The 14,277-nt window shown below is 40.0% G+C and overlaps 1 protein-coding gene across 8 annotated transcripts in view; it reads left to right on the top strand.

The window, feature by feature from the left end:
- The window catches only part of anks1b (ankyrin repeat and sterile alpha motif domain containing 1B), a 737,478-nt gene that overhangs the window by 628,602 nt on the left and 94,599 nt on the right, over nt 1–14,277 (top strand). For all 8 annotated transcript variants that reach the window (XR_007264449.1, XM_048610130.1, XM_048610129.1 and 5 more), the window contains 2 exons: nt 6,300–6,964; nt 11,024–11,096. Coding sequence is in view for 7 of the 8 variants with exons in the window: in XM_048610130.1 (XP_048466087.1) it covers nt 6,300–6,964; nt 11,024–11,096 (738 nt within the window). In the remaining variant the exon portion in view is untranslated. The remainder of the gene's footprint in view (nt 1–6,299; nt 6,965–11,023; nt 11,097–14,277) is intronic.

Raw genomic sequence — 14,277 nt, 5'->3', positions numbered from 1 at the left:
AATATTGCGGCGAGTAACTCACCTCCTGAGCCCCCAAAGCCTGTCCACCATCTACAAGGCACAAGTCAGGAGTGTGATGGAATACTCCCCACTTGCCTGGGTGAGTGCAGCCACAATAACACTCAAGAAGCTTGACTCCATCCAGGACAAAGCAGCCCGTTTGATTGGCACTGCATCCACAAACATTCACTCCTCCACCACCGACGTTCAGTAACAGCAGTGTGTACTATCTACAAGATGCACTGCAGAAATTCACCAAAGATCCTCAGACAACACCTTCCAAACCCACGACCACTTCCATCTAGAAGGACAAGGGCAGCAGACATATGGGAACACCACCACCTCCAAGTTCCTCTCCAAGTCACTCACCATCCTGACTTGGAAATATATCGCCGTTCTTCACTGTTGCTGGGTCAAAATCCTGGAATTCCCTCCCTAATAGCATTGTGGGTCAACCCACAGCAAGTGAACTGCAGCAGTTCAAAAAGGCAGCTCACCACCACCTTCTCAAGGGCAACTAGGGATGGGCAAGAAATGCTGGCCAGCCAGTGACGCCCACATCCCACAAATGAATAAAAAAAAAATTTTGCACCTTCTCCTGTAGGTAATTCCGCATACTGAATCAGAAACTTTTCTTGTAAATGCTTGACACATTCCTGTCTGCCCAAGCCCTTAACACTATGGCAGTCCCAGTCGATGTCTAGAAAGTTAAAATCCCCTCCCATAATCGCTGTATTATTCTTACAGATCACTGAGATCTCCTTACAAACTTGTTTCTCAATTTACTGTTGTCTATTTGATTGGAAAGAAAAATAGTTTTAGTGTATCTTTTATTCTGCAAACCAGTCAAATTCAGTCTGTGAAGATTAAATGAAATACCTCAAGTTTAATATATTTAGACAAAATAAAGTTACCTTTTGCATCTTCTAATCATACTGCCTTCTAGCCAAGTGGATCATGGGAATGTCATTACCAATGGTCCCAGTATTCTTGTAATGAGCTGAGTAAACCTAAGGAACTCAATGCATCATTTGAATATGCAGTTCCTGCTTATTCCTATAAAGGTAACCACCTATGTCTAATCTTTCCAGTTCTGCTCACCTCATTGATCTGACCCACATATAACCTCTTTGGACTATTACTGTACATTTCTCTTTCACTGTACCTCCTCCCCTCTGTTCTTATTTCCCACTCACTTATTCCCTTTCTCGTTCCACCCCCTTTCCTTTTAATTCCTGTTTTTTTTTTTCCTACTGTGTAATGAAAGCTTGGTTCCCATTTCTCTGTTTCCAGCTAATTGTGAATTCTCATTGACAGGCACATCATTGTAGAGTGACAGCAATCTTAAACACCAATGGGATTACCTTCAGCAAGGAGGATATTCGCTTATATTGAATTGATTTTATTAAAACTTAATTTAGTTAGTACTTTACCATTTACACAATTTATTCAGTAACTTATTCTGTAATCCAAGATGGCACCAGAATGTGGCGACATTATCCACTTTTCACAAGGTACAAGTGATAATATTAAATAAATCTAAATAAACCTAAACTTTTGATCCAGAAATTGTCATTTGAACCATATCATCAACATGATGAGCAGTACAGGTCTCTACAAAATGTATAAATGCATCCCTGACCAAGTATGGGCATATATTTTATTCCATTGAGTAGGCCTTCCACCAGTGGGTATGCACAGCATGAATAGTAGCCTTGTGCCTGTCTATAACTCAAATCTATTCGGCACTGAGCCCTAGATATCTGTGCACGTCCTTTGCCCAGTCAGCGAGCAACTTCTTTCAGTAACTGTTGTCCCAACTCTAAGACTTTATATTGAATATGCAATATGTATCTGCCTTCAGCTGGATGCTACCATACCAGTTACCTTGAGGCTTAAGGCAACCAACATACCAGGACGCAAGTTTACTTGTAATCTTGAATTGCAGGTGCATAAGTGAATTGGGTAGAAAGCCAGGCTCCATCTTTCTGAAAAAGGTCAAATTGTAGTATTTCATTATCTTTGTCACTATGTGTGCATATGCAAGATAATGGATAACTGACTGGCTGAAAGATGGAACACAGGGGTTGGGGAAATTGTTTGAGTGACAGAATGTAGAAAGTGGAGTCTCAAAAAGGTCAGTGCTAGGAATACTATTGTTCAAACTTGATATTGGAGACTTAGCCTTTTGAAACAAAACAACATTTCCAACTTGTCCAGTCAATTGAGAGGGACTGCAACAGCTGAGGATGATGCACATAATTCAGTACAATTAATGAATCATCACATAATTGGCAAATTAATTTCTATATGGGTAGAAACAATTAAGGTTACAGAAAATAGAAAAACATCTAAATGGGGTAAAGAAGAAAGAGATGTGGGAGTAAAATTACAGTAATTCCTAAAGATTGTGGGACAGTTCAGTAAAACCATAAAGAAAATCAACCAAGCACCAGGGATTATTTCGAGAGGGATAGAATCAGAAATAGGCGCTTGGTTGAACTTGCATTGGACCTTAGTTGGGTCACTTGGAAGAATGTGCAATTTAGTCACCATATCACCAAAAGGATACAGTAACTGAGGAAAAGGTGTGAAATAGATTTACAAAGATAATTCTATCACATTGAGATTGATATCTATCAAGATAGGATGAATTGGCTGAATTTCTTTAATGTTGCAAAGGGAAGGCAGAATGGTGACCAACTACAGATCTTTAAAGGTGTGCAAATTTTGATATAATAATGACAAAATGGTCTGCATTTTAGACAAAATCAACAGTTCAGCTGCTGGGGGTAAGACAAACTTCAGTCAGCAGCAGCAACACTACTCCCTCTCCTCCCCCTTCCCCCCCACCCCCACACACACTAACACACACACACACACACACACACACACACACACACACACACACACACCCACACACACACTCTCTCTCTCTCTCTCTCTCTCACACACAGACACACTCTCTCTCTCTCACACACACACACACTCTCTCTCTCACACACACACACACACAAACACACTCTCTCTTGCACACACACATACACACTCTCACTCTCTTACACACACACACACTCACACTCTCACTCTCTCTCTCGCACACACACACACACTCTCGCGCACACACACTCTCTCTTTCTCGCGCACACACACACACACTCTCTCACTCTCTCTCACACACACAGATACACACTCTCACTCTCTCACACACGCACACACACGCTCTCTCACACACTCTCTCTCTCACACGCGCACACACGCACACACACGCTCTCTCACACACTCTCTCTCTCACACACACACTCACACGCTCTCTCACACACACACACGCTCTCACACACACACACGCTCTCTCACACACACAGACACGCTCTCACACACACAGACACGCTCTCACGCACACACACACGCTCTCTCACACACACACACGCTCTCACACACACAGACACACTCTCTCACACACACAGACACACTCTCTCACACACACACGCGCACAGACACATTCTCTCACACACACACGCGCACAGACACATTCTCTCACACACACACACACACACACACACACACACACCCCTTCATCCAAGCTGTGTTCGCCTACTGCAGCACCAACCAACTGAAGATGGCAGCCTGCTCCCTTGAGCTACTGGCCCAATCAGAAGGCCAGCAATCCAACAGCACCATTACTATTGATGCCTTTTGCTGAGGGTGTAGCAACAGACACCTCAATACCAATACACCATCAAATAGAAGGTAGGTACTTTTTAAAATGACTGGGGCAGACTCACACATGCAGCTTATTTTGTCATTTGGGACAAGATTGCACTGCTAAGGTTCTTTTTGCTGGTGATAAGCCATTTTTCCAGACCTCCCATCTCCTGGACAAAGTTCCAATGAACCTGGAAAATTTAGCCCTTTATTTCCACACGTGGAGAAGAGCAAAACTGGACATCATAAATGTAACGTGGTCACCAAAACATCCAGTGGGAAGTCCAAAAGAAATGCTTCCATCCACAGAGTGGTGGAAATGTCAAACTCACTATCACAAAGGGTAGTTGAAGTGAATAGTATGGATGCCTTTAAGACAAAGCTGAGGGAATCGAGGGTTGTGCTACAAGTTACGTAAAGGATAGAAGGAGGGTGCTGTACAGCATAAATGCCAGCATCAGCGAGTTGGGTCAAATGGCTTGTTCCTATGCTCTACATTCTCTGTGAAAGATTTTGTACTATTGAGGGCTAAAATGGAACCATAAATCATTCTTTCTCACAAGGTTTCAATGAGACAGCAAACTGCTTTGATTGTTCTAGTAATTAGTCACTAAAAGGGGCAGATGATATATTGGCTACATCACTTAGCAGTGCCTGAATATGTAAAAGCTTGAACTTAAAATTGTGTCATGTTCAAGATGCTTTATTTTGCCTTTGAGAGTGTCCCAGCAGAACAGGATTTTAAGAATATCAAAACAGGATTGTAAATATTTACCCTGTGCTATTTTGGTTCACGAAAATTATTAAAAATATTTTATCCGCTGATTTAATCTGTTCCGTATTTAAATCTATATCTTACTATGAATTGAATGTGCAGTTTTAGACTGAGATGTTCCCCAACCTGAGTATTTCCAGCATTTTCTCTCTTTATTTCAAATTTCCAGCACCCACAGTATTTTACTTTTGTATTTGTGTTTAATACAATGTGACTGTTCATCCATGAATGCCCACCTTGAAGATGTTCTGCTGTTCTCTTCAATAAGATTTCTGTTTGTCTCTTTTATATTGTTCACCTTCATTGCTTTCTATATCTTTTTCTCCATGTTTGAGCAGATACATCACTTGTATTGCCGTATCTTTCTTTTGCAACTATTTCTAGTTTTGATATACTTCAGCAGCATCAATGCGTGATCTCAAGCTGTCTTTGTCCCTGGACCATTTTACTGTTTCCCTCAGCCAACACTTTAATAAACTCTCCCTCTCTGTGTTGGTGTGAAGGATTGTAAACTGCAGAAAGGCTGAGATAACAACACCCTCCCAGATCCTTTTTTCCTTTTGGTGTACTCTGATTCCGTCCTCCTTCCAGCTTCACCCTTTATCATGTATTTATTATCCCCTTTGGTGGTCCCCTGTCTGACCCAAATGGTTAGTCCTCAGCCAAGGTCACAGTTTTATCCTCTTAGCACCTACCACAATAAATTTTGAGCTGACCTCTTCTTCTGTCACTTTCGCCTCGCTGCTTATTTTTCTGGCCAGGAGGCTTCCCCTGCAGAGTGGATCATGTTTTTCACTTTCAGAGTTCCCGGATCTCCTGTCCGAGCCTCTCGAGCTTTTCATTGGGATCTGCCCACGTGACACCAGTCAGTTCAATTTCTCTACTCCCCTCACCCATTGGGTGGTGTGGAAGTGACATCTTCAATCATGGCTTCCAGAAGGGCCCTGGATAATTACCTGAAGAGATTAAATTTGCAAGGCTACAGGTGAAGAGCACAGGACTGGCTGAGTTGTTCTTGCTAAAAGCTGGCACAATGGGCTGAATGGCTGCCTTCTGAGTTGTTGTAACCAAACTACGATTGTACATTGTTGTCATTATCTGTTAATGCTAGTGTTTCAATCTCTGAGTACAGAAATCTAGAATGGGTTCTCTATACTATATCCAGTACAACCCAGTGGCTCGAGGGATATAATTAGTCCTAAGACATTATGAACTTTAAGGGTCTTTTCAGAGGTGCATGTGCTTATCAAAGTGAACTGTCATTCATGATGAGTATTAATGAGGAATGTTGGAACAAGGTTTACAACAATCTGCTGTATTGATTCAATTCAGTTCAGCGATTTCTCTAGCATCTTTATTAATGCAATCATTCCAACCCAATCTTCGGATAATGTCTGTTTTTAATGAATGTTGGTACGTGCTGGAAATCTTCTTGACCTCTTCTCAATGTGAGAAGATTGTGTTCTGAAGCAGAATCTGTAGGATTCCTTCATGTATCCTCACCTAATTCAAAAATGTTATGAAATTTGAACATTTCAAATGTATAAATTCAGTATGCTCTGGACCTCAAAAGCAAAACTGCAATACTGCAAGTCTCTGCTAATCTTGATGTAGTGCTTGATGTAGTGAAAATCCAATGAGCACTAACATTATCAGTTCACACTATTTAAAAAAATGTCATCCAATTGAATGAAGGAGAGATTACTAAATTGTTCTTTCTCTTATTGTTGTAAAAGAAATTGGGCAGAAATTGTTAATTAAATGCAACCTGCCGTTCTTTGTGTTTAACTGTACTGACTTCTTATCCTGTCTTTGCCAGAGGAGAGTCTTTGCCAACGTGAAGCCTCTGCGGAAGAGGAACTCCATGATGGACACATCCCTGAGCAGTTTGCAGGTTTGCTACATGGCTCATCCCCAGCCTGTGAGTCTCCAGAGAACCCTTATCATCTGTACACAAAAGCAAATAAGGAGTTCAGCAGTGACAATGCCTTGAGAATCAAAGGGACAACCCGGGAGCCAAATTTAATTAAAGCAAATTCACTACAATGCACAGATGAAACAAATGAGGCACAGCGGCTGCAAGCTGTCAGTGATGCATCAATATTAAACAGAGACAGCAAACCACAAGTTCTTTATAAAACCATTTTACACACGAAAGTGAACCAGAATGACAGTGATACATTAGTCAATTCCAGAACTTTTCGGAATAATGATCGCTGGATAAGCAGCACAGGAGAAAAGCTTGGTTTTGAGGATAGGGCATGCACTTTAGGAAGGGTAAGATCAGGAGGAAAGACCCTTCTTGAGTTACAATTAGCCAGAAACATTTCAAAGTCAGACTCCAACCTTATTACTTGCTCACCTATTGAGGAAGAATCGAGGAGCAGTCGCTGTGAGTCTGTAACAAACTATTTTAAAGAAAGCAAGCAGTGCACCGGAAAATGCCTGGAACGTACACCTTCTTTCACAGCTGAATGGGAAGAGGTAAGATTTGTTATAAAAATACCATCTGCAGCAAATGTCAATTGTGGGCATTCCAAGATTGTATTGCATTTAAGCTGTGATTTGTATTGGGGGAACTGTTAGACTACTCCAGCAATAAGAAATAAAACTAAGAAAAAGAGCCCCTCAAAGATCGACGAGGTAGTAATGTATGGAACCACACGTGACAACAGAAATACTAAATGGATATTTCATGTCAGTATTTACTGTGGAGACAGACGTGAAGGCTAGGGAAATAAATGTTGATGTCTTGAAAACAGTCCACATTACAGAAGAGGAGGTGCTGGAAGTCTTAAAAAACATAAAAGTGGATCAATCTCCAGGACCTGATCTGGTATATCCCAGGACGCTGGGGACGAAATAGCAGGGCTCCTAGCAGAGGTATTTGTATCATCAATAGCCATGGGTGAGGTGCCGGAGGACTGGAGGATGGCTAATGTTGTGCCCTTTAGTTAAGAAAGGCTGCAAAGGACAACCCTGGGAACTATAGACCAGTGAATCTGACATCAGTGTTGGGTAAGTTGTTGAAGGGGATTGTGAGAGATAGGATTTATATGCATTTGGAGAGGCAAGGACTGATTTTTTAATAATTCAAGGGATGTGGGCATCTCTGGCTAGACCAATATTTATTGCCCATATCTAATTGCCCAGAGGGTAGTTGGAGTCAACCACATTACTGTTGGTCTGGAGTCACATGTAGATCGGATCAGGTAAGGTTGGCAGTTTTCATTCCCTAAAGGGGATTAGTGATTAGGGATGGTCAGCAATGGCTTTGTACATGGTAAATCGTGTCTCACAAACTTGATTGAGTTTTTTGAGTCCGTGACCAAGAAGATAAATGAGGGCGGAGCAGTAGATGTCGTGAACATGGACTTTAGTAAAGCCTTTGACAAGGTTCCACATTGTAGACTGCTTAGTAAAGTTAGGTCGCATGAGATTTAGGGAGAGCTTGCCAATTGGGTTTGATAGTAAGAGACAGAGGGTGATGGTGAAGGGTTGGTTTTCGGACTGAAGGCCTGTGACCAGTGGTGTTCCACAGGGATCAGTGCTGGATCCACTGTCGTTTATCATTTATATAAACGATTTGGATGAAATTTAGAAGTAATGGTTAGTAAATTTGTGGATGACACCAAAATCGGTAGTATAATGGACAGTGAAGAGGTTATGTAAGATTACAAAGGGATCTTGATCAATTGGGCCAATGAGCCAAGGAGTAGCAGATGGGGTTTAATTTAGTTAAATGCAAGGTGTTACATTTTGGTAAGACGAACAAGGACAGGACTTAGACAGTTAATAGTAGGGCCCCAGGTAGTGTTGTTGAACAGAGAGACCAATGGGTTCAGATACATGGTTCTTTGAAAATTGTACCACGGGTTGACAGGCTGGTGAAGAAGGCTTTTGGCACGCTTGCCTTTGTTACTCAGACCATTGAGTATAGGAGTTGGGATATCATGTTGCAGTTGTACAGGACATTGGTGAAGTCACTTTTGGAGCTCTGTGTACAGTTTTGGTCACCCTGCTATAGGAAGAATTGAGAGGGTGCAGAAAAGACTTACAAGGATGTTACTGGGGCTAGAGGGTTTGAGTTATAAGGATAGGCTGGTTAGGCTGGCACTTTCTTCACCAGAGTGTAGGAGGTTGAGAGATGATCATATAAAGAATCATGAAGGACACAGATAAGGTGAATAGCAAAGATCATTTGCCTAGGGTAGGAGAGTTCAAAACTAGAGAGCATATTTTTAAGATGAAAGGAGAAAAATTTAAAAGGGATCTGACGGGCAACTTTTTCACACAGAGGTTGGTTTGTATGTAGAATGAACTGCGGAAGGAAGTGGTAGATGCAGGTACAGCTACAACATTTAAAAGACATTTGGATAAGTACATGAATAGGGAAAGGTTAGAGGGATATGGCCAAACACAGGCAAATGGGACCAGTTCAGTTTGGGAAACTGGCTGGCATGGACAAATTGAACCAAAGGGTTATTTCCTTACTGTATGAATGTACGACTCTAGATTCGTGAATGATGCCTAAATTCTAGAAACGCAACTATTGCAATAAACTAAAACCTAGTGTTCATTGCCCATCATATTTGCTCAGATTGTTAATAGTAGCCAATAAACTAGCTTGAAAGGATTTAGCATTGCAAGAGTCCAATGTGTATTTGCTAACAAACAAAGTTACTTACTTAATAATCCGGATCTTAATTCAGTTCTTTACAAGGGGTTGAATTCTATTCTGAACATATGAAAGTATAGTTTAAAAGTGAATTTTGTGAATAGCAATTCTTCTTGAAGCAACATTGAATATGTAGTGAGGGGCTGTATGGAGATGTAGGTTGACATATCATCCCTTCACCCTAAAAGCTGGAATGGTCTTCTTGCTGCTGGCTGTGCATTTCATTTAGAAATTACTTGGTATCAGTCAAGCCCTTTGTGGTTGTAAAAGTGTTCCTATTTCAACAGTAGATAGTCTCAGAAGGGCTACCAGATTGTGACAGGAATCACACTGGTGTAAGTAGTTACAACTGAGAATGAGTGTAGGGCATTTTTATGGGGCAAAGGTTGAGGTGGCTTTATTTAACCTTTGGTGGATCACCAGCCCATGTCTGGTTGAGGCTTGGTGCTCTCAATTCAAGTCAAAAAATAAAAATAAACACCTTTGGCACCCGCAATTATGTAATGTATTCAAAATTTGCAGTATTGTGAATAATTCTACTTATTAATTATTTAGGTCAGAAGTCACATGACACCAGGTTATAGTCCGACAGGTTTATTTGAAATCACAAGCTTTTGGAGCGCTGCTCCTTCCAGACACAGGAGCAGCACTCCAAAAGCGTGTGATTTCAAATAAACCTGTTGGAATATAACCTGGTGTCATGTGCCTTCTGACCTTGTCCACCCAAGTCCAACGCCAGCACCTTCGCATGTTAATTACTTAGTTTAAGTTAATTTATTTTCAATATTTTCTGAAAAGATGATTGAAGATTTCAGACACTTTGATAGCTTGCTGGAAATGTACAAAGTGGTTGCTGCCATGGGGTTTTGTTGACCCAGTATTGGTGATTTCAGCAGTTCCATTACCCAGACAAAAATACTTCCAGCACTTACTGACAATAATCCATCCTTTTCTATCCAAAAGGTTATGAGAATCTACATTGAGGACCTCTCACCAATTGAACCATAAAAGATTACAGCACAGAAAAGGACCACTTCACCCATGAAACCTGTGCCATGTCTTAATTCAAAAGTTAATCCCTTTGCTTCCCAATGGTCTTGTAATATCTATCCTTCAAACATATAAATTCACACTTCCCTTTAAAAGATACAATTATCTAAATTAATCCCAGTGGGAAAGCTATATGTGCTACCGTAAAAAAATGACAAGTTTTTTATTTCAAACCTCTCTTCCCTCTTGGAACAATTTTCAATTGATGAACCCTCATCACTGAGTTTCATCAGATGAAACTCACTTTCCTTAGTCAGCTTATCAAATCTTCTCATAGTTTTATTAACTCTTAAATCTCCTCTTGGCTTCATTTGAGTAGATCATTGGATTTCAAACACAGTCTTAAAAGTTTGAAGGTTTCATGGTGAGAGCAGTGACATTGAAAAAGGCAAAATTATGGTTACCCCTGTAAAATTTTGCTCTGATAAAAGAATGGCACACCTGTAAATCTGCCTTGCTCGGTGTTAGATGTAGTTTTTGGGACTTCTGGAATTAATTGGTGACAAAGGGGAAAATTTTATATTGTAAATAGATCATAGAACTCGTCAAGTAATAAGAATTTTCATCATTAATTGTTTTCCACTTGCAAGTGTATCTTGCATTTGTCATACTTTGAGATGTAATTGCTTTCAGGATTTTTTTGGACAGGACTGTAACTAAGATTAAAGCAGAGCAAATAGTTGTAATGGATCCCATGGGTGTACCTAATCGGAGCAGAACACAGTCTTTGCTTTTGCAGGTGTTCGGAGCTCTAAAGAGGATGAACCAATGAAGTAACTGTTTAGAGATTAATGGTTCTTAATATGTCTTTGCAGATTGATAAAATCATGAGCTCCATAGGAGCTGGAATCAATACAGGCCTGAAAGGAAAGCACGATGATGTTTCAGGTAAGGAACTAAACCTGAATGCACATAATTGCATTCACATTAAATTCATGAAAACTAAATACTTATCGCTGATAAATAATAAGGTTCTTCAGTACACTTGTCAAGTGTTATTATTTATTGAGTCTTGCAAAATCTTTCAGTGTAAGTTTTTTTTCTTCCCTGGGCCTTAAGAATATACATAATTTGACAAAAATATGGGCTAATAAATGAAATTTGTTGAAGACAAATTTTATTCAACTATATTGATTAAGTTCTCTGATGAAAAGATGTAGTGGGTTGATGAGAGCAGTGCAGTTTTTATGTTGTATACATCAACTTTCCAAAGGTTCTTAGCAACAAGCCACATTATACACTGGCAAGCATTATTAAAACTTCTGGGATTATTGGGACGGTGGCAACATGGAAAAGGAATTGGATAAGGGACAGAAAGCAGAGAATAGTGGTAAATGGTTGTTTATCAGATCCGATGGAAGTCCATAGAAGTATGAACTGATCTGATTACAAGACCATTGATTAATCTGAGATGTATTAGTGACCTGAACTTGGGTATAAGGGCAAGAATTTTGAAGGTTCCAGGTAACACAAACCCGACAATGTAATATCTGATGTGATTAGTAACACACATCACGAATGCATAAAACAGGCTGATGAAGTAGACAGATACATGGCAGATGAAATTTAATGCAGAGAAGTGTGAAGTGCTACATTTAGTCGGAAGAATGAAGAAATGTAAAATAAACAGAATGACTCAATTTAAAGAGGGTGTAAAAACAGAGATATCTTGGAATATTGTGCGCACACAAATCTTTGAAGCTGACAGGATACATTGAGAAGACCGTTATAAAACCAGGACCAAATCCACAGCCCTTAACATCTAGAAGAACAAGGGCAGCAGATGAATGGAAATACCGCCACTTGCAAGTTTTCCTGTAACACTCCCCATTCTGACTTTGAAACATATTGCCGTCCCTTCGGTGTCACTGTATCTAATGCCTGGAATTCCCTCCTTAAAATCATTATGGGTCTACCTATAGCACATGGACTGCAGCAGTTGAAGAAAGCAGCTCACCACCACCTTCTCAAGGGCAACAGGGGACGGGCAATAACTGCTGGCCCAGCCAGCGACACTCCCATCCCATGACTGAATTTTTAAAAATATAGAATTTGTGAACTTATTAACAAAAAGCACTAGAGTACAGAACCAAAGTAGCATGCTAAACATTTTTAAAAACACTTCTTATTCCTCAGCTAGATTATTGCATTAAACTATGCGGAGCATACTTTGGAAAAATGTTAAGATCTTACAGAGAGTGCAGTAAGAAATTTACAAGAATGGTCCCAAAAAATGGGGGCTTCATTCAATTAGGGAGGCTGGTGAAGCTGGGACTGGTCTCTGTGCAAAAAATGTTAAAAAAAAGATTTGATAAAACTGTTCAAAATCATGAAAGGTTTTAATAGCGTGAAAAAGGAGACACAGTTTCTAGTGACAGAAGGATCAGCAACCAATTTACGGTGATTGGTAAAGAAGACCAGGGGCAATATAAAGAAATATTTTTCATGCAGTGAATTATTGTATTCTGGGACAGACTACCTGACGGAAGCAGATTCAGCAGTAACTTTACAAAGGAAATTGGATCAATGCGTGAAGGGGACAAATTTACAGAGCTATGGGGCAAGAGTCAGAAAGTAGGACAAAATGGATAGTTCTACCAAAGAGACAGGATGAACAAAATGGTTGATTGGCTTAGTTCTACCTGTATGATTCTATGTTTCATATTAAAAATCTGCTTCCAATAACCTAACTGTCACCAAGTCTCATTTACCATCATCTTTTTAATTGGTGCTCTTTTTCCCAAATAGTTGAAGTGTAAATTATTTCTAGTGTTTTAAATTCCTTCAAGGCACCACCCCTGCCTATCAGTGTAACCACCTCCAGCCTTACAGACTCCTCCTTAAATTCTGTTATTTAGCTCCAGTTTCATGTGCATTCCCCGCCAGTTTTTTGTCCCAACATTGGTGGCTTTACTTTAGGCTGGTCTGCCTCAATGCTTTATCATTTCCTTCCTACATCCCTTTGTCTTTCTATCTCTTTGCCACAATTATCATTAAAAGCATCTAGCTGCTCCCACAGTAATGTTATTTCCTTTGAGTGGGTAGCAGTGCTTCTTTTAGTAACGCCTCCATCAATTGCCTGGAGACATTTTTAGGGTGTTAAATAAAATGCAAGTTATTGTTAATAGATGAGAAAACTGACTTTTTATTATGCCATTTTTTTTTTGCTGCTGCATCAAGAAAACAGTGTTGCCCATCATGTTCATTACAAACTGTTGCATTCACCTGCACTTCCCAAAATAGCTGTGATCTGTCTTTAATGATGAATGATAAAATGAGAAGCTATTAAACAATGTAGTTGTGGTTCAGTTTGATGTGTAGATTGTGACTCTGTCATGGACATATACAAAGAAAGTACTGATGCAATGTAATTTACTTTATGACAGTTTAAACAGCGGTCTAAATAAATATTAAGATGAATACTCTCAACTCAGTTTTGAGAAGATTTCTTTGAGGCCACATGTATTAGTTTGAATGAAAAGTTAAAATGCATCCAACTGCAAGTACATTTTGGTCCTTCATCTTTCAGACATTTGAAAAATGTTTATTGCTTTTAAAAGTTTTAGTATTTTTGATGAAAGTGCATTGAATTGTGATATTATTTGTATATTATATTGAAGACTGATGTTGTCAGCATGTTCTGCTGGAGGAAGCAGTAGCACTTACAGAAAGCAGACAGAAGAATTTTGTACGGTGGTATTTCCTGCATTTGTTTTAACTGAACTCATCATTCAAGGTTGGCGTATGTGTGTGTGTAGGAGGGAACAGCATCAGCATCTGCATCAGCAACAGATTTACAGCTAGCAAACAAAGAAATCTGGTTTTCTGATGGCCTTTAGAGAGACTGTGAGGTGTAGCCTGGGCTGGGCAATGAACAGGAGAAGGGGGGGAGCATGAAGCATGGTACAGCATACTGATGAGTGTGGGAGTACTTGATAAAAAGAATCCTAGCTACTGGCAGAACAGTGCTTACCGTGGAGAACTGCGACATTCACACGTTCAGGGACCAGCCTGCTTTTAATATTCTCTCTTTGATGTGTTCTTTAGACAGACTACTATATATATAGAG

This window comes from Rhincodon typus, chromosome 22 (assembly GCF_021869965.1).
Source record: "Rhincodon typus isolate 14 chromosome 22, sRhiTyp1.1, whole genome shotgun sequence".
NCBI lineage: Eukaryota > Metazoa > Chordata > Chondrichthyes > Orectolobiformes > Rhincodontidae > Rhincodon > Rhincodon typus.
This window is presented reverse-complemented; position numbering and strand designations above follow the sequence as displayed.